Source organism: Notolepis coatsorum, assembly GCF_963971535.1.
Source record: "Notolepis coatsorum genome assembly, chromosome: 2".
In the NCBI taxonomy this organism is placed as follows: Eukaryota; Metazoa; Chordata; class Actinopteri; order Aulopiformes; family Paralepididae; genus Notolepis; species Notolepis coatsorum.
This window is the reverse complement of record NC_140166.1, coordinates 48,128,010-48,148,371: the sequence shown is the minus strand read 5'-3', so window position 1 is coordinate 48,148,371 and position 20,362 is coordinate 48,128,010. Positions and strand designations below refer to the sequence as shown.

The 20,362-nt window shown below is 42.1% G+C and overlaps 1 protein-coding gene across 1 annotated transcript in view; it reads left to right on the top strand.

Annotated features, from left to right (window-relative positions):
- The first annotated feature begins 1,923 nt into the window (after nt 1-1,923).
- The window catches only part of vamp8 (vesicle-associated membrane protein 8 (endobrevin)), a 39,559-nt gene continuing 21,120 nt past the window's right edge, over nt 1,924-20,362 (top strand). Inside the window, exon 1 of the mRNA XM_084307455.1 lies at nt 1,924-2,113. Coding sequence (XP_084163581.1) covers nt 2,099-2,113 — 15 coding nt within the window. The 5' untranslated portion in view covers nt 1,924-2,098. The remainder of the gene's footprint in view (nt 2,114-20,362) is intronic.

Genomic DNA, 20,362 nt, shown 5'->3' with positions numbered 1-20,362 from the left:
CAGGTTATTTACAGTCCTGGCGGGGCAAGACTGCGTCAGCATGACTTTAAGACTGCTTCAGTAGCTGCCTGGCAGGCAGGGAGGAGTCGCCCATTCAGCTGTGAGAGAAAGGAACGCCAGGCATTCTTTATAGTGTCACCATAATGGATGTTAAATGAGATCAGATGCTTCCAGGCTTAATGGTTTGCGTCCATCCATCCATTTTTGTATGGATGATGTGGTGGAACTGACCAAGTTTTAAAGGGATATTTCACTTTAGTATAACTTGTCAAGTTTCAGCTGGCTTATCTCTATGTAAGGTCAACCTGTAAGGTGGTTCTCAACCTTTTTTGTGTCAAGGACCCCCAATTATAACCATTTGACATGATTGTATCAGGAACCCTCTCACAAGATGTTCTGTTGTTGGAGATTTGAGTCCAGAATTCGATAGCTGTCTACTGTAGTTGAGAACTCGAGAAAATGTCATGATCAGAATAGTAACAATTTCTGGGGATGCCCTGGAACTCCCTCAAGGGTCCCGTTGAGATTATTGAGAACCACTGAGCCAGTAGTTATCAAACTTACCATTGAACCACTGAGCCAGTAGTTATCAAACTTACCATTGAACCACTGAGCCAGTAGTTATCAAACTTACTGTTGAACCACTGAGTCAGTAGTTATCAAACTTGCCATTGAACCACTGAGCTAGTAGATCAAACTTACCATTGAACCACTGAGCCAGTAGTTATCAAACTTACTGTTGAACCACTAGGACAGTTATCAAACTTACCATTGAACCACTGAGCCAGTAGTTATCAAACTTACCATTGAACCACTGAGCCAGTAGTTATCAAACTTACCATTGAACCACTGAGCCAGTAGTTATCAAACTTACCATTGAACCACTGAGCCAGTAGTTATCAAACTTACCATTGAACCACTGAGCCAGTAGTTATCAAACTTACCATTGAACCACTAAGACAGTAGTTATGTCATGATTAGAATCTTATATCTGTATGTTGTGTGTCATAAATGTCATGAATTGAAAATGGGGGATCCTTATGTAAACAAGACAAAAGTCTTTCTCTGTGTATTGAGCTGTACTGTACTGTACCCATTCTGCAATCTGTTAATTAAAACGTTCAATCAATCAATCAAACTTACCATTGAACCACTAGGACAGTAGTTATCAAACTTACCATTGAACCACGACAGTAGTTATCAAACTTTTTCTCACAAGACAAACCACATTTTCATAATGAATAATCTTGTGACCCAAGACTGATTCAGTAGATTGTTGTGTTGTGTTGCTTGTATGATGAAATGTATCCCGTTTTTAGACTGATAAACTACTAGTCCAGCAGTGTCTTATTCAACACGTCTATTTTTCAATGGACTTGAGGGGGCTTTGACTTCATATACTTCCAGAGAATAATTTGGGGACCCAGTTTAATCTTCCCAAGAGATGTGTGGGTCCGGCCAGGTGACCAAGACCATGCACTTTGAAAAACTCCAAACCAATGGTTCCTAAAAACCTTTTCAGTGATTGATTGAAAACTTTATTAACAGATTGCAGAATGGGTACAGACAGTAGGCCTACAGCTCAATACACACAATTGTTAAGGGGATGCAGACCAGAGAAAGACTTTCGTCTTGTTTACATCAGGGTCCCAGTCCAGGATGATCCATTTAGTATAGTCATGCTTTCCAGGGACCCAGGCTCACTAAAACACACTATAATAAAAACCTACTGGTTTCCGACCCAAAGCAAACGGGCAGAAAACTCGTTTTTGCCACAGACCGAAAGTCAAGAAAACTAACTTAGGGGACAAGTGGAAAATACTGACGCCCTCCTGAGGACAGAAGTGGAGGAGAGGAGGGCCACAGCAGCGGAGGAGGGGAGGGCCACAGCAGTGGAGGAGGGCCACAGCAGTGGAATCCGAGGAGGAAAACACTAACCAGGAAGTTAACAAGAGGAGGTCGATCGGCTGGCAGAACTACCGTCAAAGTTTCACTCCCTATTAAATAGGTTATACAGATTTAATATATCATTGTCACCGGCCTACGACAACGTTTATCCAGCCGTCTAGTAACCAAGGACCCTCTCGTTCCAGATAAAATGGAGCCTGATCTGGTAGGTGATAATAATAATCGGGGAGCGCTCTTGTTGTGTTTTGGTTCAGATGATGTTTTTAGAAACCCACACCGCGGCATCCATGTTACCACATCAACAGGTGCCTTGTACGTTTGTGCGTCTTTTGTTTGTTGTGATGATGGGTCTGTATTTGACTTTAAAACTAGGCCTGGTTATTGCATAATTTAGCTGAAACGTTTTTTTTTAGTTTTTTTTTAAATAAATATATATATATAAATGTCGCACAGATTAGAACGTTGAGAGGAAGTTGGATTGATACAAAGTAGCCAAATTAAATGGTCTACTAACCTTTTCTTGTGTGCCCTATTGACACACGTCCGAATGTCACTGTAAATATTGAGTAAAAGCCTTGGCCTCACACGAAACACTTTAGCATAGCATTCATATAGGCCTGCCTGGTCGTGCACCAAGTTCACTGTTCTATAAACGGTTTCAACTTGTCAACGTAAACATTTTTAAATGGACCCAAGTTTATTTCCTGTTGGCAATGTTTGCTAATCACTGACATCATGAACTACACTAGAGACCTGACATCATGAACTACACTAGAGACCTCAAAACTTACTCTAGAGAGGCCTTTAACCTAGAACTGGGGAGCTTGGACTGGTCAGATGAGCTCAGTGGTACACAGGTTGAAGAAACATGGCTTGGATTCAAAACCAAATTCACAGCAATACTCAACAACATGGCACCGATAAGAACCACCAGGGTTAAAAATCGCGCTGAGGCATGGATGCACACTGAAATACTGGCCGCTATGAAAACCAGAGACAAAAAATGCTCTGAACTTCATAAAAGTCAGACAAAGCTTTCCAAAAGCTCAAACAGTGAACTCCAAGCCCACGTGGTTGAACTAAAAATCCAAAGAAACAGACTAAGAAATGACGTAAACACCATGATCAGAACCGCAAAAAGAAATTTCATCAACGACAAAACTGAGGAAAACAAAAACAAACCCCGCGAACTTTGGAAATTACTCAATAATCAACTAGGCTGCAGTAAAAAACTTAAAACCAGATTCTCAAACATAAACATAAAGACGGACAACACGCTCATCACAGACAAGCTGGATGTAGCCAATTACTTAAACATCTTCTTCACAAACATAGCCACAACACTGGTAAACAAACTACCCTCCCACTCAGGGCATTATGGGGTAGAACACATAGTAGCATACTACAAAAACCTAGGGGTCCACAAAGACGACTTCAAACTTGAAATGGTAACAACCGATGAGGTACTCAAAAAATTGAGCGCCCTCCAACCTAACAAGGCCACTGGCCATGACAACATCCCCTCCAAATTCCTCAGAGACGCAGCAGCCGCCATCACCCCAGTCATCACACACATAATAAACCTCTCTATAAAACAGGGGCACGTCCCCAAGGACTTCAAAATTGCGAGAGTGACCCCTCTACACAAAAAGGGCAGCAAATTAGACCCAGGCAACTACCGCCCTGTTTCTATTCTTACCTCCATCTCGAAAGTCATGGAGAAAATAGTCTACGAACAGGTCGAAAAGTACCTGGCGGAAAAAAACCTAATCTACGAATTCCAATCTGGCTTCAGAACGTCCCACTCCACTGACACATGCCTCCTCTATTTGAACGACCACATCAAACAAGAGGTGGACGCTGGCAAATACTGCGGCATGGTCATGCTGGACCTACAAAAGGCCTTCGACACTGTCAATCACTCCATTCTAATGGACAAGCTAAAAGCAATTGGTTTTGATAGCCTATCAGTGAGCTGGATGCAATCCTACCTGGAGGGGAGAGAACAGATGGTAGAGGTAAACGGTACTCTATCCCCCCCCCTCACAGTGAGCTGTGGTGTTCCACAAGGAAGCATACTAGGACCGCTACTCTTCCTAATTTATGCAAATGACATGTCGTCAGCCTGTGACTGCAACTTGTTCCTGTTTGCGGACGACTCAGCCCTGCTGGTCTCTGACAAGAACAAATTGCAGGTTGAAAAAACCCTCAGCACGGAACTAGGCAAAATCTGCATATGGCTCGCTGATAACAAACTATCATTACACATGGGCAAAACAGAGTCCATTCTCTTCGGTTCAAATAACAAACTCAGCAAGACCGACGGCTTCTCAGTTACAGTGGGTGACAATATTGTCACAAGGAAAGACGAAATTACCTACCTGGGTTCCATCCTAGAGGCAAATCTTTCCTGTGACAAAATGGCATCCAATGTAATAAAAAAAGTCAACCAACGAACTAGATTCTTGTACCGGATCTCCTCTCTGGTAAACAAGAATACCCTGAGGACTCTGGCAGGAGCACTCATTCAAGGGTACTATGACTATGCGTGCACCTCATGGTACCAAAGCACCTCAAAGGCGCTTAAAACAAAATTACAAACATCACAAAACAAACTGGTCAGACTACTACTTGACCTGAACCCCAGAACCCACCTCACCCCTGCCCACTTTGCCAACCTAGGATGGCTTAGAGTAGACTACAGAGTACAGCAACTTGCAATGGGCCTGGTCTACAAGATACACTATACGACCGGGGTGCCCATGTACATGTCAAAATACTTCCCAAAGGTCAGTGAATACCACAACCACTACACCAGAGGAAGCTCAACAAATCATGTTAAACCCAGATTCGGCTCAAACAAGGGACTAAACACGTTTCGCAATTATGCCACAACAATGTGGAACGCCCTACCCAAAGCTGTAAAGGAATGTGAATCCCTGCCCACATTCAAAACCGCCCTTAAAGAGCACCTACGGGAGGCTGCAATTCGAAACTGGCCACCGTAAATGCCCAAAACCCCCACCACCTCCTAATAGACAGTCTCCTCCCCACCGCATGTATATATTCCCTCCCCGCCGTATGTATATTCCCCTCCCACCCACCCACCCCCTCCTAATGTACAGTCCCCTCCCCATCATATGTATATACTCTGTCAGGATCTAGGGGTAACAGTACTGTATATTTGAATACCGCCTATGTCACAAATGTATCGGTACTAAATACCTATATGTCCCTATGCCATAAATGTCATGTATGTTATGTATGTCATAAATGTCTATATGAATTGAAAATGGGGGACCCTGATGGAAACAAGACAAACGTCTTTCTCAGGTCTGCATCCCCTTAACAATTGTATGTATTGAGCCGTACTGTATTGTACCCATTCTGCAATCTGTTAAATAAAGTTTTCATTCATTCATTCATCCAAACTGTCCCCCCTTATAGCAACATAATTCCAGTGAAACCGTCTATAGAGCACATTTAATTATTTTCTAATTCAGTCCTCCACTGATTAAATGACCAGTGTTCCACAGCTTTTATAAAGCAGAATTCATGTGGCGTTGGTGACTCAACTGAACTGATGAACGCTTGACCTTTATGCATCAGCAGCATTATCCTCCTTCTCTCCACTTCTATTCTATTCAACTTTGATGCATCATGCCACTGTTGAACTCTCTCAACTCTGCTAATGTTGGAATGGCTAAATAAACAAAATTATGTTTTCCTATTGCCCATCGCCATTAGGTTAGCCTGTTTTTGAATGGTTTTCACGAAAATGTGACTGAACTTCACACACTAATATCTCATGGCCTTATGCAATTGTTTCTGTATTGATTCAGCATCCATGGGCCATCGGTAAAAACATTAGGCCTAGAGAAAGTGTGATTTATTAAAACCATTGTAATTTAACCACATTTTCACCCAAAACAAAAACCAAGTATAATCATAACGTTTGGAATTGCCACCTTTATCGTGATATAGTAGCACTAGCAGATAAGAAGGGTTTAAGCTGCAACCTGTACAAGACGAGACTGGGTCTAACCACACTAGAATGGGGGTAACCGTAACCTTGTTATTATGCGCTATCTCATAACATTTAAAGCTTGTGGTGGACAGATAATGGTCATTACATATTTGACTAATTTGATTTGATTTGATTTTATTAGGGATCCCCATTAGCTGGTGCGATAGCAACCAGCTAGTCTTCCTGGGGTCCACACACAAAAAAACACACAAAAACAATCACTATTGCAAAAAAACAAAATTATTAAAAGTCAGTACACACAATGCATAATGAACCTACTGTAACAATTAATATAGCTAAAATTACATTAGTGTAAAACAAAAACAAAAAATTACTTTACAGTGTTAAAAACAATTTAAAAACAATTTAAGATTCTACTGTAAATGCAGCAGAGGTTCCGAGGCAGGCCATTCCACAGAGTTAATGCTCTAAAAATAAAAGATCTCCCCAGACTAGATTATGGCGCAAGCATTATGGGCTTGATGTGGCCTTGTACCAAGACAAATTAAATATTTATTTTGTAATCACAGTAGGTCTTAACTTTTGCCCATCGCTGTCGAGGTTCTGAATGAGGCGCCACCCGATTCATCTTTAATTTTGATTGCGAGGCCATTTCCTTATATGTGAAACTACCCCTATGGTGCATCTCTGTATGCTCCATCAGAGAGCTGTTGTACTCTTTCTCCCTTTGTTTATGGGAGTTGTCATTTGATAGCCGTCTGCCATGCAGTTGGCCTCATGCCGGGAGGGAGGGAGAGAAGGAGGGAGAGGAGAAGCTGGGTGGTGGTGACGCAGTAGCGCTGTCTGTTTCCTGGAGACTGGTTTGTTTATGGTCCTCTGGGGCCCCGTGGGATATGGAAGTGACACACAGACGGGGACACATATAATGTCTAGCTGGAAAAGGCTTCAGGCTATGTTCTGAACTCGGAGTATATGTGTAAGCCCACACACACACATGACGGACGTCCATTATCTTTCCGGTGATATTAGTGCAAACGCAAGAAATAGACTGCAACTGAGCACATTTCATGTTCATGCAAAATACGAGCTAAGCTGTTGCATGCAGAAGCTCTCTGTAACCGACCCCCCCCCCCCCCCCCCCCGGCTTGGTTTAGCAATAATGATGCGGTTTAGTTTCATACAGATGCTTTTTATTTTTCTTCTTTTGCATAAGATCAATGTCGGCCTTGAGCATTTACCCTGTAGCACCTTAGTACGTTTGTGGCACCGACCGTGAAAACTATAATAATCAAAACATCAAAATAACATAAGGCATTAATTATATAGTTCACAAAAATACAATAAAGCTCATATGAATTATTCTAACAAACATTTTTAACTTAGCAATATCAAACATGAATTCATCTTTTGGAACAAAAAGGCATTTTACAGAATAGAGAAACAACGTTACATGTTCAGCAACCAGCGTTAGCATTGGAAACAAATCAGTCAGTGCATTACCTTACTTCTGCAACACAAACGAAATATATGGGCATATTAAGCAATAATAATATATACACATTTAGTGTTCGACATACCTTATCCGCTTTACCAAGGGGTGTTCATTTCTTTAGGTGGTGATAGTACTCTCTCAAAAGTTCACTGTGTGTTTGCTCTGTTGTTCTTTAGTGACTTCCTGCATTGGTCTATGCTGGGGTGAAGGACACTTAGGCCTCCAGAAGACTATGTCGATTGTCGTCAGAAAACATGCTCGTCCTCATAATGCGTCATTTGATTTCCCATGCAGATATGGGTAGCATTTAGACTTGTACTCATCATAACAGATGTATTAATATAACATTTGCTCTTAAAACCTTTAGCTTTTGCAGCGCTCCACATTTGCTTTCAGTTTAGCTGGTCGTCCGTACTAATACACATTGGCCGTATTAGGGGGTGGGAAACTGATGGGTGGGGATCGGGCGTTGTGGACAGCGACTCCTACAGGTCGGTTGGTGCGCCTGCGCAGTAGAATCAGGAAGTGTCGGGGGCAGCGTGAGCCTCCCACGCATTACTCCTCGCCACTGAGAGATCGAGCTGCGCAGGTGAAAAGATGTGACTGCTGTTACCTCAAGTACCGGAGGGGACTTGTGCTATGTATGACTTAGTCCACATTGCAGCCGGCTTGTGGGAGGCAAGAAACAGCGTTCGTGACAGGGGAGGGTTGAATTGGATGATACGAAATTGGGATGGGAGAAAATATAGAAAAAAAATGGGAGAAAAAGTGGATACAAAAAAAAACTTTAGCTTTTGATGATTAAAAACAGGTGAAAACATTTGCTAAAGGGTTGCAGTCCACTCCACTTAGAAGGTGGAACGGGAGACACAGGAGAGAAGGTTATTTATTGAGACGGTAGGAATGCCGAGAGGGAGACGGAGGAGAGAAGGTTCTTTATTGAGACGGTAGGAATGCCGAGAGGGAGACACAGGAGAGAAGGTTCTTTATTGAGACGGTAGGAATGCCGAGAGGGAGACACAGGAGAGAAGGTTCTTTATTGAGACGGTAGGAATGCTGAGAGGGAGACACAGGACAGAAGGTTCTTTATTGAGACGGTAGGAATGCTGAGAGGGAGACACAGGACAGAAGGTTCTTTATTGAGACGGTAGGAATGCTGAGAGGGAGACAAGAGGAGAGAAGGTTCTTTATTGAGACGGTAGGAATGCAGAGAAGGAGACAGAGTAGAGAAGGTTCTTTATTGAGACAGTAAATGCTGAGAAGGAGACGGAGTAGAGAAGGTAGAGTAGAGCAGTGGTTCGCCAGATGATTTCCAAAAAAAATTAAAAATATATCCAAAATTATTATTATTATTTTTATGCTGTCTGGCTATAGAACGTGAGTTATAGCCATTTATGCATATATTACATCATCAAATGCAGTTTGCTAGCGATTGACGTCAGATTAAAAATGTCAATTGTACAAGGTCCTAAACGTCATGACTCATCATCTGCTGGTGACCGGAGGTGGGGGTCGTTTATAATGCAATGACCGACGTTAAATGAATCATGTAGTATGGGTGATATATTGATCATAGCAGTTTGTATGGATAATAATAATCAAAAACGCTGAAACTCACCGCAGCTTCCTCTTACCGTTGGGTGATCAGCGTGGAGCAAAAAGATCGCTATTATGGGATGTTGATCTAGATCAGGGGTAGGCAACCCTAGGCACGCGTGCCTGTATAGGCACGCGGGGGCATTTTCATAGGCACAGGGGGCAGCATTAAAAAAAAAAAAAAAATTGCTTTGAAATATTTTGCACTGTTGTCGCATTTATCTTGTTGAAATCCTCCCACAGGTTCTTTTTACTACCACATATTTAATCGAGACCCTTTATTTGTTTATTATTTCAATTTAGCTGGAAATACATTGCTACATCATTCAGTAACATTTGCAGAGACTTATAACAAAAACATTATTACGGTCACCATTGTGACCAGTGGGATTAATCAACACATTTTATTATTTATTTTTCTATTTCATTGAACATTGCACATGTTAAAAGTATATAAATATTGATCTCGATGACGGCGTAATCCGTCATTGGCAGATTAAGCATGGCGAGGAATGACGTCTTAATCCGTCAATGGCGGAGAATGGGTTAAAGGGTACAAATAAAAAAAATAAAAAATCCTGCACCAGAATGCAGGAAATGAAGTCTTTGTAACAAAACATTTCCTGGTGGGGGACCCCCAGACCCCCGCTTAAAAAGTGTCCTGACTGGGGCTATATTTTGCACTATATTTCCTGGCCTGAATGATTTCCCCAGTCCGGCCCTGGTTAAAAGCCTCCAATGCTTATTAGTGTGTATGCGTTTGAACGTTTGCATGTTTCAACCATACATTTCCATGTAAAAAAAATTAATTATTATAGATTCTTTTTTAATTTAATTTAATTCTCTGACACCGTTATTTCGGGGGTCGTGGACTGAAAACTTTGGGAACCCCTGGAGTAGAGAAGGTTCTTTTTTGAGACGGTAGGAATGCTGAGAAGGAGACAGAGTAGAGAAGGTTCTTTATTGCTGAGAGGGAGACACAGGAGAGAAGGTTCTTTATTGACCCCCCCCCCCTACTTTATTTTGGGCAACTCCATGTGGGAACAAGGTTCAAGAGATTTATTTGTCACATACACATCCAGACAGACATGTAGTGAAATGAAGGTGGCCAACTGGCCATGCCCGCCTTGATTGTGCAAAAATACAATAATAAGATAGAATAGATAATAAAATAGACATGATAAAGTAATAAGAATACAATACAGTGCTAAGATAAGAAGCATTGTAACACACTATGTAGTAGTATGTACAATAATATACAGTTATATATTTTTAAAGTGACCTTTTGTGTGTGTGTGCGTGTAGATCGGTGTTCTGATGGCCTGGGGGAAGAAGCTGAGTTCTTGCAGCATGTATGTGGATGCGCTTGCCTGACCGCAGCAGCTTGAACAGGCTGTTGTTGGGGTGGTGAGGGTCCTTCATTATTCTGCAGGCTTTGGATTTGCACCTCCTGTTGTACAAGTCCTGCAGGGGTGGTGGTCAGGGGAGGAAACTAACTTTTTGGCTTACCAGCCAACTGGCGAGTATCTGATTTTTTTTACCAGACAAACTGATTTTTTACCAGCCAAAAAAAATCGCTAATTGTGATAATTACTTCTTTGTATGTCTTCGTCTAAATTGATTTTCAATCATAGTAATAATCACACCGTGTCTCTACTCTTTAAAATATTTATTAGCATAAAACATTAATAACAGTCTCTACTCTTCACAATATTAGCATAACACATATTAACATGAAAGAGGGATCTATTCTGGACTGGGTTGGGCTGAACTGGGCAGTGAAAGATGCTGGGTTGGACTGGGTTGGGCAGTGAAAGAAAAAAACCGAAGTATGTTGTGAAGTGTATAGATAGATAGATGTGAAATGTATAGATGTAGCAGTACTGTCTATCTGTCTGTCGTGTATGTCATATGTTATGATGAATTGAAAATGGGGGACCCTGATGTAAACAAGACGAAAGTCTTTCTCTGGTCTGCATCCCCTTAACAATTGTGTGTATTGAGCCGTACTGTATTGTACCCATTCTGCAATCTGTTAATAAAGTTTTCAATCAGTCAATCAAGTTAACTTTGAACCTCGGTTGTCAAGCCACATCAATGTTGTGTATGCATCCGAGTGTTCACTGTGCCTTTAAGACGGCACGGTGGCCTTACGACAGTGCTGTGAAGTTCCGTCAAGTGTTGTGGTAACGTCAGTTGGGTTGGTCTGCTGTTGTGCACTGGTTGAGCTAGCCCCTTTCGTGACTGCGATGTGCAAGCCAGGGGCTTTTGAGCATGAAATAAAATGTCTAACCTTACGTCGTAGTCCGGTGCGCAATAGACTAACATACACCTCTGTAATTTAAATGTGTCCTTGCCTTGGACTCGAGAGTTGTACTAGGGTTGGATGCAGTTCCCCGTTGCTCAGTCTGTCTGTTTTCCATCTTCTGTGTTTAACATTATCGGTTTGCGAGTGCTTCCTTGACTGATGGCCAGTACCACGGGACTTTTATTCAACATTCTATATTTCCGCGGGTTGGCCAGTACTGCAGGAACTTTTATTAAACATTATATATGTCCGCGGGTTGGCCAGTACTGCAGGAACTTTTATTAAACATTATATATGTCCGCGGGTTGGCCAGTACTGCGGGAACTTTTATTAAACATTATATATGTCCGCGGGTTGGCCAGTACTGCGGGAACTTTTATTAAACATTATATATGTCCGCGGGTTGGCCAGTACTGCGGAAACTTTTATTAAACATTATATATGTCCGCGGGTTGGCCAGTACTGCGGAAACTTTTATTAAACATTATATATGTCCGCGGGTTGGCCAGTACTGCGGGAACTTTTATTAAACATTATATATGTCCGCGGGTCTTGTGCAGTGCTCTCGTGGCACTGTCAACTCGCCAGACTGGCGAGTGGTCTTCATGAATCACTCGCCAAACGTAAAAAATACTCGCATTTGGCGAGTAAAGTGGCCTAATTTCCTGGTGGTGCAATACCCGTAGTATGCTCTGCTGAGCGCACTACTCTCCTGGGCAGTGCAGTTGCCAAACCAGGCAGTGATGTTCTCTCCCCCCAGTCAGGGTGCTCTCCACAGCCCCAGTTAGGGTGCTCTCCACAGCCCCAGTCAGGGTGCTCTCCACAGCCCCAGTCAGGGTGCTCTCCACAGCCCCAGAGTAGAAGGACTGGAGTATCTACCCTGATACTTAGAGGCGCTGCTTCGTCTTTTTTAACAGTGTCTGTGTGTGTTGTCCATGTCGGGTCGTCTGTGATGTGGACTCCCAGGTACTTAAAACTGCTCACCCTGTCCACGATATTCCCATTTATCCTCAGTGACGCGTGTCCCCCCTTCTGTATTCTCCTAAAATCCACGATCAGCTCCTTGGTCTTACCAATGTTCAGGAGCAGGCTGTTATCCCTGCACCAGAGTGCCAGGACATCAACCTCCTCCCGGTAGGCCTTCTCGTCGTTGTCAGAGATCAGGCCCACCACCACGTGTCGTCCGCAAACTTCACTATGGAGTTGGAGCTGAACCTGGCCACACAGTCATGTGTGTACAGCGAATACAGCAGGGGGCTGAGGACACAGCCCTGGGGGGACCCGATGCTCAGGGTGATGGTGTTGGAGGTATGTCCACCCACCCTGACCACCTGGGGACTGTCGGTCAGAAAGTCCAGGATCCAGGCACTCGGGGTGGAGTTCAGACCCAGATCAATCAACTTGTCAGCCAGTCTGGTGGTGACTATGGTATTGAAAGCTGAACTATAGTCAATGAACAGCAATCTCACATAGCCCCCCTTCTGACTGTCAATGTGAGAGGGTGTTGTGCAGTACCTGGGAGACCGTGTCGTCAGTAGGGCTGACCTTCGATTTTTTTTGGCAATCGAAGCTTCGGGGCCGAGCTTCGATTTTAATTCGAAGCTTCGAATTAAAAAAAATTTAATTTTCTTTTTTTTTTAATATAATTTTTTTTTTTTTATCTTATGTTGTGGGACTTGTACAGCACTTTGGTAAACTTTGTTGTTTTTAAATGTGCTCTATAAATAAAGTGGATTGGATTAATGAATTAAGTAGCCCCTTTCGTGACTGTGACGCAGCCAACACGGCTGTGTGATTTAATTCAAGGTGGATCGCTGTTGTCATTTGAACAACTTCAGATTTCATGGGAACTACCAATCCCCCAAATCAAGAATGTTTAAGATGAATGAAGTAAGATTTTGATTATTTGAAATATGGCCTGTGTAGACTAAACTATGCACAGAATTATGTCAGTCTACAAGGTCCGGATTCTACATGGTCCGGCAATGTAGACCTTGTAGACTCCACTACAGACCAATTATCAGTGAATGTTCATGCATTTTTAAGAAGGGCTACTTCCACAAAAAAACAAAGAACTCACCAAAACATCTCAGTAGCACCTTATCTAAATGTTCTATTTCATATATGGAGATTCATATTTATTTATGTATTGCATGCATTTCTACATTTTATTTCCTATTTTGTTTATTCATCCCAGTATCTTTCTTTCTTATGTGTGGAATTCTACAAGGCATTTACATTCACATTTACATTTAGTCATTTAGCTGACACTTTTATCCAAAGCGACTTACAAGTTCTGTACGACAGGTCATCAGGAAGGATACAACTCTATCAGCTGAGTAACAATATTCATCAAAGTGTTGCGTGTTACAGTGTAGGTTCGTTTTTTTATTTATTTATTTATTTCAGATAATGGTTGAAGAAGTGCGTCTTTAGTCGACGGCGAAAGATTGGATGGGATTCGGCTGTCCTAACTGGGGTGGGTAGTTCATTCCACCACTGTGGGGCAAGGACTGAGAATAGGCGTGTAGGTGGTGTATGTGTTTGAGGATGATATCCTTCAAACAGGCAATAGTGATGATATAATTTGGGCAGTGCTGAGCTGGGTTCCTTTCCTCCAGTGTATTTGTCCCCCGGCCCCACCCAATGGCCCCATGCACACACACACACACACACACACACACACGCACACAAAGTAAAAATAAAAATAAAATAAAAAAATTTGAAAAAAAAAATTGATTTTTTTTCTTTTTTTTTTACTTCGATTTTTTTTTATGTTCGAAGCTTGTGCCATCGAACGAAGCTTCGAAGTATTTAAGACAGCCCTAGTCGTCAGTGGACCCGTTTGTCCTGTATGCAAACTGCAGAGGGTCCATGGTACTAGGGAGTAGGGCTGCACGATTCTTGCTAAAATGTGAATCACGATTTTTCTCTAAGAATTAAGATCACGATTCTCTCACACGATTAGTCATTATTTTAAAAAGTTAAGTAAAAAAAAAAAAAAAAAAAAGTATTTGCTCTGTTATACCATCTGGGCCTGCAGCTTTCCCAGTGTTCACCCCTATAAACGCTCTCCTCACGCTGTGCTCCGTCACTGAGAGTGTGTGCTCTTCCCCAGTGGAGGAACCCGCCCCCGTGGCGGTAACCGGCGAGTCGGTGACGTCGCTAGCCGTTGAGCTAGCGTCGCCACCGCCCGACCCAAACCGGAGTAAAAGGAGTTGAGCTCGTTCGCTAGGGAGGCGTCAGCACTCACGACAACAACACAACACAACTACCCTCACATTCAAAAGAAGGGGAAACCTTTTCCCCACATTGTTTGATTAGATCTGAATGAGCCCTAAGGGAGACACAGGAGAGAAGGTTCTTCATTCAGACAGTAGGAATTCTGAGGTAGCTATAATGTAACATCTCCAGTCTCTTTCTTTTCTGTTCTCCCAGCTGTTAACAGACTGTTATGCTACCTGGCTGGCTAGCTGTACCCAGCATGCTGTTCAGCAGTGTAACAGTTAATAGAGTCCCCTCTCAATTCGCTACACAGTGTAGGTGCCAGTAAAAACAAAGGGAAATATTTTCCTCCCATCCCAATTCCCTTCCTGGTCATTGCACGCATTGCCCCGCTGTTAGTCTGGGCAGGGTGTAGAACTACCACATGCCTCCTCCGATACATGTGGAGTCGCCAGCCGCTTCTTTTCACCTGACCGTGAGGGGTTTCACTAGGAGAAGGTAATGTGTGCAGAGGTTCACGCTATTTCCCCCAGATCCCCTCCCTGCTCAACAGGCCAGTAGGAGTCGCTGTTTACAACGACCAGGATACACACCCCACGGCTTCCCACTCGTGAACACTGCCAATAGTGTTCGTAGGGATGACTGACCAAGCCGGAGGTACCGCGCTGACAGCTGGATTCGAACCAAGAGTCTATGTGGTGGCAGGTGGGTGCTTCGACCTACACTACCCAGCCGCCCGGAAAATATATTTTGAGACGAAACGATATTTGCATAAACTATTCAATTATTTTAATAATTTAACGACTATTAGAATATTCTAATATCGATGCTCATCCCTAGTAGACTCTCTACCTGTGTGATTTACATAATTAATCACCCTTATTGATCCTCAACACTACTCTGAGAATGGCAATAAAAAGAGTGCACGCATACCATTTTCCCCAAAACAGCCATGGATAATTTTTTTCCATTTCACCAGTTTTCCACACTGTTTACAGTAGGCTACTTCACGTGCGTTCAATTAATCTTCCCCATTGAGAGATTAATACACAGGCACTCACTGTTAGAGCTCAACAAGTAGGCGCCTACTTGAAAGCTGAGGCATGCGCCTGTTATGTTGTACATACGTAGTATTTTGTATGTAGGTAGAGGTGTAGTAATAAGACTCCGGATACAGGATTACTCTTTATCCTTTTAGTTAAGCAGAGCAAGGTACAAGCATGGTCTATCTCATACAGCGTAGGGCTGGGCGATATGGAAAAAAATCATATCGCGATAACGATATGATAATTTTATTTTATTTCTCGATATCGATAATTATCGAATTGTTATTAGTATTAAAAAAAAACTTTTTTTTTTTTTTTTTTTTAACAGATGTATGTTTATTTTGCAGCAATTCTTTGTCGTTGCCGCCATCTTTAGTGTTACATCCCCTCACACTCCAGTTCTCAGGCTGCAGCTGGTTTAAAAGCTAAAGTAAACCGGCTTCTCTGCTGGCTGTGGCTCCAGAGGAGTTGAACAGTTCTGGCTCTGTTAGTTTATTTTCGATCTTTTGGCGCTTTTTTGGTGGACAAACCACGTGACTGGAGTCTAGTTCTGCTAGCACACATAGCCTACTGTGTACAGACGGTTTCAAAATGTATTTTAAATTAGAAAGCAAACAAAATAAATGGACAAGAGAAAAATAAATCTCAATTTGGTCAGTATTGTCATTTGGACAAGCAAAGCCATTACTTTAAGTTGCAGGCAAGAAAGACAAGTCTGTCCACTGCCCTGTTGCAGGTCACAAAAAAAAAAAAAAAAAAAACGATTTTTCGATTTTTTTTTATTTCGATATTCGATATCGATTATTAAAATATATCGCGATATTTATCGTTATCGTTATATCGCCCAGCCCTAATACAGCGTGGTATAGCAAGGAAGGACTCTTCTTCTTCTCTCCTTCTGTATGCATAACATGGCATTGTATCAACTACGCCCCATAGTGGAGACTCTTAGGAAGTACATCTTCCACATGCATTACAGAACACAACAGCGCCCAGTGTAGTGAAAGGTCTTGAGATGAGTTTTCAGGATAGATGGAAATCTTTTCTGGGGTGGCGATAAAAAGACTAGTTTAGATGGAAATCATTTACTCTGCTCTAAATCAAAGAAGTATAAGTCTAAACGTTGAAACGTTCTGTCTCATCATGTGTTCACTTTATTTAACATTATACACATTCACCCTATAAAATGAAGACAAAATAGTATCTAAAAAATGTGAATGAACCATTAAGAATATTAAAAGTAGTAATTTAAAATGACTGGTTAACCTGCTAACTAGATATCCTTTCACATCCATAGTCTTTGACAGCATTCTTGAAAACTAGTTGAACTGCTTTGAAACATGATAGTTTATCCCAATCCATTGGTACATCTTCCTCAATCCTCACATAAACAAAAAAGCAGAAAAACAAGCTGTGAAGGTTGAACACGTGACTGAAATGCTTCTCATCCGATTGGCTTCACGCTTGGCGTGTGCATCGCTGTGGTCCCAGGGGAGTGCCGTGTGGAATTTGGTGCCATTTGGCCAGATGGTGGCGCTATTTAATAACAAACCTCTGGAACATATTTGGCAGGTGTATTCCTGAGGACCGAAGGTGCGAAGTAGATCAGATGAGCCGTTCTCGAGAACACTGCCAGCAGACATACCGTGGGTCTCCACAAGGCTGCAAGTAGCGATTACCGTGGGTCTTCACAATGCTGCAAGTAGCGATTACCGTGGGTCTCCACAAGGCTGCAAGTAGCGATTACCGTGGGTCTCCACAAGGCTGCAAGTAGCGATTACCGTGGGTCTTCACAATCCCGCAAGTAGCGATTACCGTGGGTCTCCACAAGGCTGCAAGTAGCGATTACCGTGGGTCTTCACAATGCTGCAAGTAGCGATTACCGTGGGTCTTCACAATGCTGCAAGTAGCGATTACCGTGGGTCTTCACAACGCTGCAAGCAGACGTACCGTGGGTCTCCACAGCGCTGCAAGTAGCGATACCATGGGTCTCCACAATGCTGCAAGCAGCGATACCGCCTAAAATGGGCACTGCAGAATGCCTTAGTTTTATCCATTTAGACCAGCTTCTATGCATGAGCCATGTGGTGGAATTTCTCCTGTTACTTTTGAGTAAAGAAATTATTTTACACAAAGGTAGAGGGTAAAGAAATGTAAAGGTTTATTTTGGTACCGGGATAATAATCTAATCGCAGAGAGCAGACGGCAATCTCATCATAGTACATTCATTATTGATAGAATTTATAGCAGTAACAGGCGTGGAAATTCCTTAACACATTGGATGCCACGGACGCTTTTTGTCGTTAGTTCATGCCGACCTTTGAGTGCAGTTTTTTTTTTTAGATTAGACACATAGCCATAATTTAGGAGAGAGATTATGCGTTCACAACGCTATCATTGAAGTGGGTGCTGGCATTCAACAGGGTTTCCAATGTTAAATGGCTGGCACTCAAACAGTTAAGGCACTATCATTAGTAATAGTGAATGTATCCTAATTTGGTCATACTAGACACATGCTCTGTGGTTTGACAGTTTAAACAGATATAGCCTGACATTAGATAAGAAATGCCGGAATAACTTGTGTTCTCGTTAACGGAAGTACAGAAACGCTTTGCAATCACTCACTGTGTGATTCCAAGCCTTTTGGCAGAGACCTTTAAAACTCACATTTCGCCCCCAAGAAGAAGCAGTACAATTGTAATTTTACTAAATGTGAAATCTGTTTATTTTGCAGTATGTTCAGTAGTTTTGTCATTGCTGCCATCTTTCCTAATTAAAATCGACCACAGTGATCTGTCTGCTCAGTATATAGCCGGTCTGGATGCTGGCAGTTACCTGTACATGTGATGGAGGATGTGCATGTGATGGAGGAGTGCACGGTGTATTGAATACACAATTCAGAGTTACAATTCAACAGAATTTCCAACAGTAGCAAATGCTGCAGTCACAAAATGGTTAGGAAAAGTTAGACGTACGTATGTACTACTATGTACTAGTATTTACTTACTGGTCACAGGAAGCGTTAACGTTTGAACGGTAATCCATTTTGTGAATCCATTTGTTTAAACAACATCTTTGTTGGCAGACGGCTCCTGCCCCTGCTATCTTAACACTATCGGTGCCGGCCTTGTTTTCCTTTTTACCCCCTTGAATGCCACCATCCACTTCAATGTTAGTGTTAAAAACGCATAATCTATGTTTTAAATTATGTGTCTAATCTGCCCGTCGCTTATCAATGACTTGTTTGCAGTCAACATTGTCGAAACGGATTGTTTTTTAATCTGTTCATATCCTTTTTATAGCATTTCGAAAAGCTATCGTTCTCTCGAAAATTTCCGGAAAATTGAAAGATTCCCCCATAAACGGCATTTATTGGAATATTCTCGAATACACTAGACACGTTGTCATTTGTCGGCCTATTTATGAATCATTTTCAAATAAACGCTAGATTATCGATAGTATATGTCAGGGTTAGAAATAAAATAAAAAATTCAAGGGCTTTTTTTGCCCCCCCCTTAATTGATTTTCGGGGGCTTTTTTGTATTTCGGGTGCACTGAATTTTTATGATAAATGGTAGGGGTGGGACGGTTCACAAAATGGACGGTTCGGTTCGTATCACGGTTTTGGGGTCACGGTTTTCGGTTCAGTTCGATATACGTAAATCTTTATTAAAATCTAAACATGCTTCTCATTTATAAAATAAAAATAAAAAGGTTTACAGTGTTACAGTGTTTACAGCCTTAAATAATGTTTGGCACAAAAAGACCGAACTGACTACATTTGTCAAAGTATTAACTTAGTGCAAACAAACAATATGCTCAGCCAGCACTAGACTTTCCTTTCTTTAATATAAACACAAAAAAACTGTCAACCATGTTTAAATTCCCTGATTGTCAGTTCTTAATGGAAAGATTCGTTTTCTGCTTGAAATTATTATGTATCTGTCTACATTTATTTAGACTAACATTATTTAAATATTGAGTGCAACTGTGGTGGATTACGTAATTCGGTGAGTTGGAACTATCTATGGGTTGGCGCCGGGTCCCCACGGACATTTTAGCGTGTGGCACCTTCAGCTCCGGTAACGTTAGGAGGAGTTCATAACATCAACAAGCAGCACGAAAGCGGCAATAGTCCCGGTTGGAGTTAGTAAAACACAGTTGTATGTTAGCCTTCTTGGATGTTGAATAAACGCCTATCATTGTCTTTAAACACCCCGCCTCTCAGACTCCCATTTCCTCCTCTGCTACAGTAGCTAGTAGCTACGGTGTTAGCTGTTGTTGTGAAGGGCTAGCTAGCTAACAGCTACAAACATTGTACAAACTGCTAACGCTATGGCAAGATGTGTGTATGCCTATGTAATGTTAATGGCTATGTTTTTAAAGTCGTAATGAAGATTGATTTATATTGTGCTTGCCATTTTTACACAAGTGCTGCTGCTGCAGCCAGCGCTCACCTCTCCCGGCTCTGCCAAATGATTTTTTTTATTTGCGCGTCATCTGAACCGTACGATACACAGACGCTCCATTACCGGATAAATATATATATATAATTAGTAAACTGTCGGGGGCATTTTGTGCCCCCCTTAACTGATTTTCGAGGGCATTTTGTCCATTTTCAAGGGCATTATGCCCCAAGCCCCCGTTAATTTCGAACCCTGGTATATGTGTACTTATGCACGCTATAGAAGCGGGCTGAAAAATCTATTCTCTCATTTCCTCAACATCACACACACACATACACACACACGGCACATGCTGATATCTCAGTGAATACAGCTCTGATTATCCTAAAACTG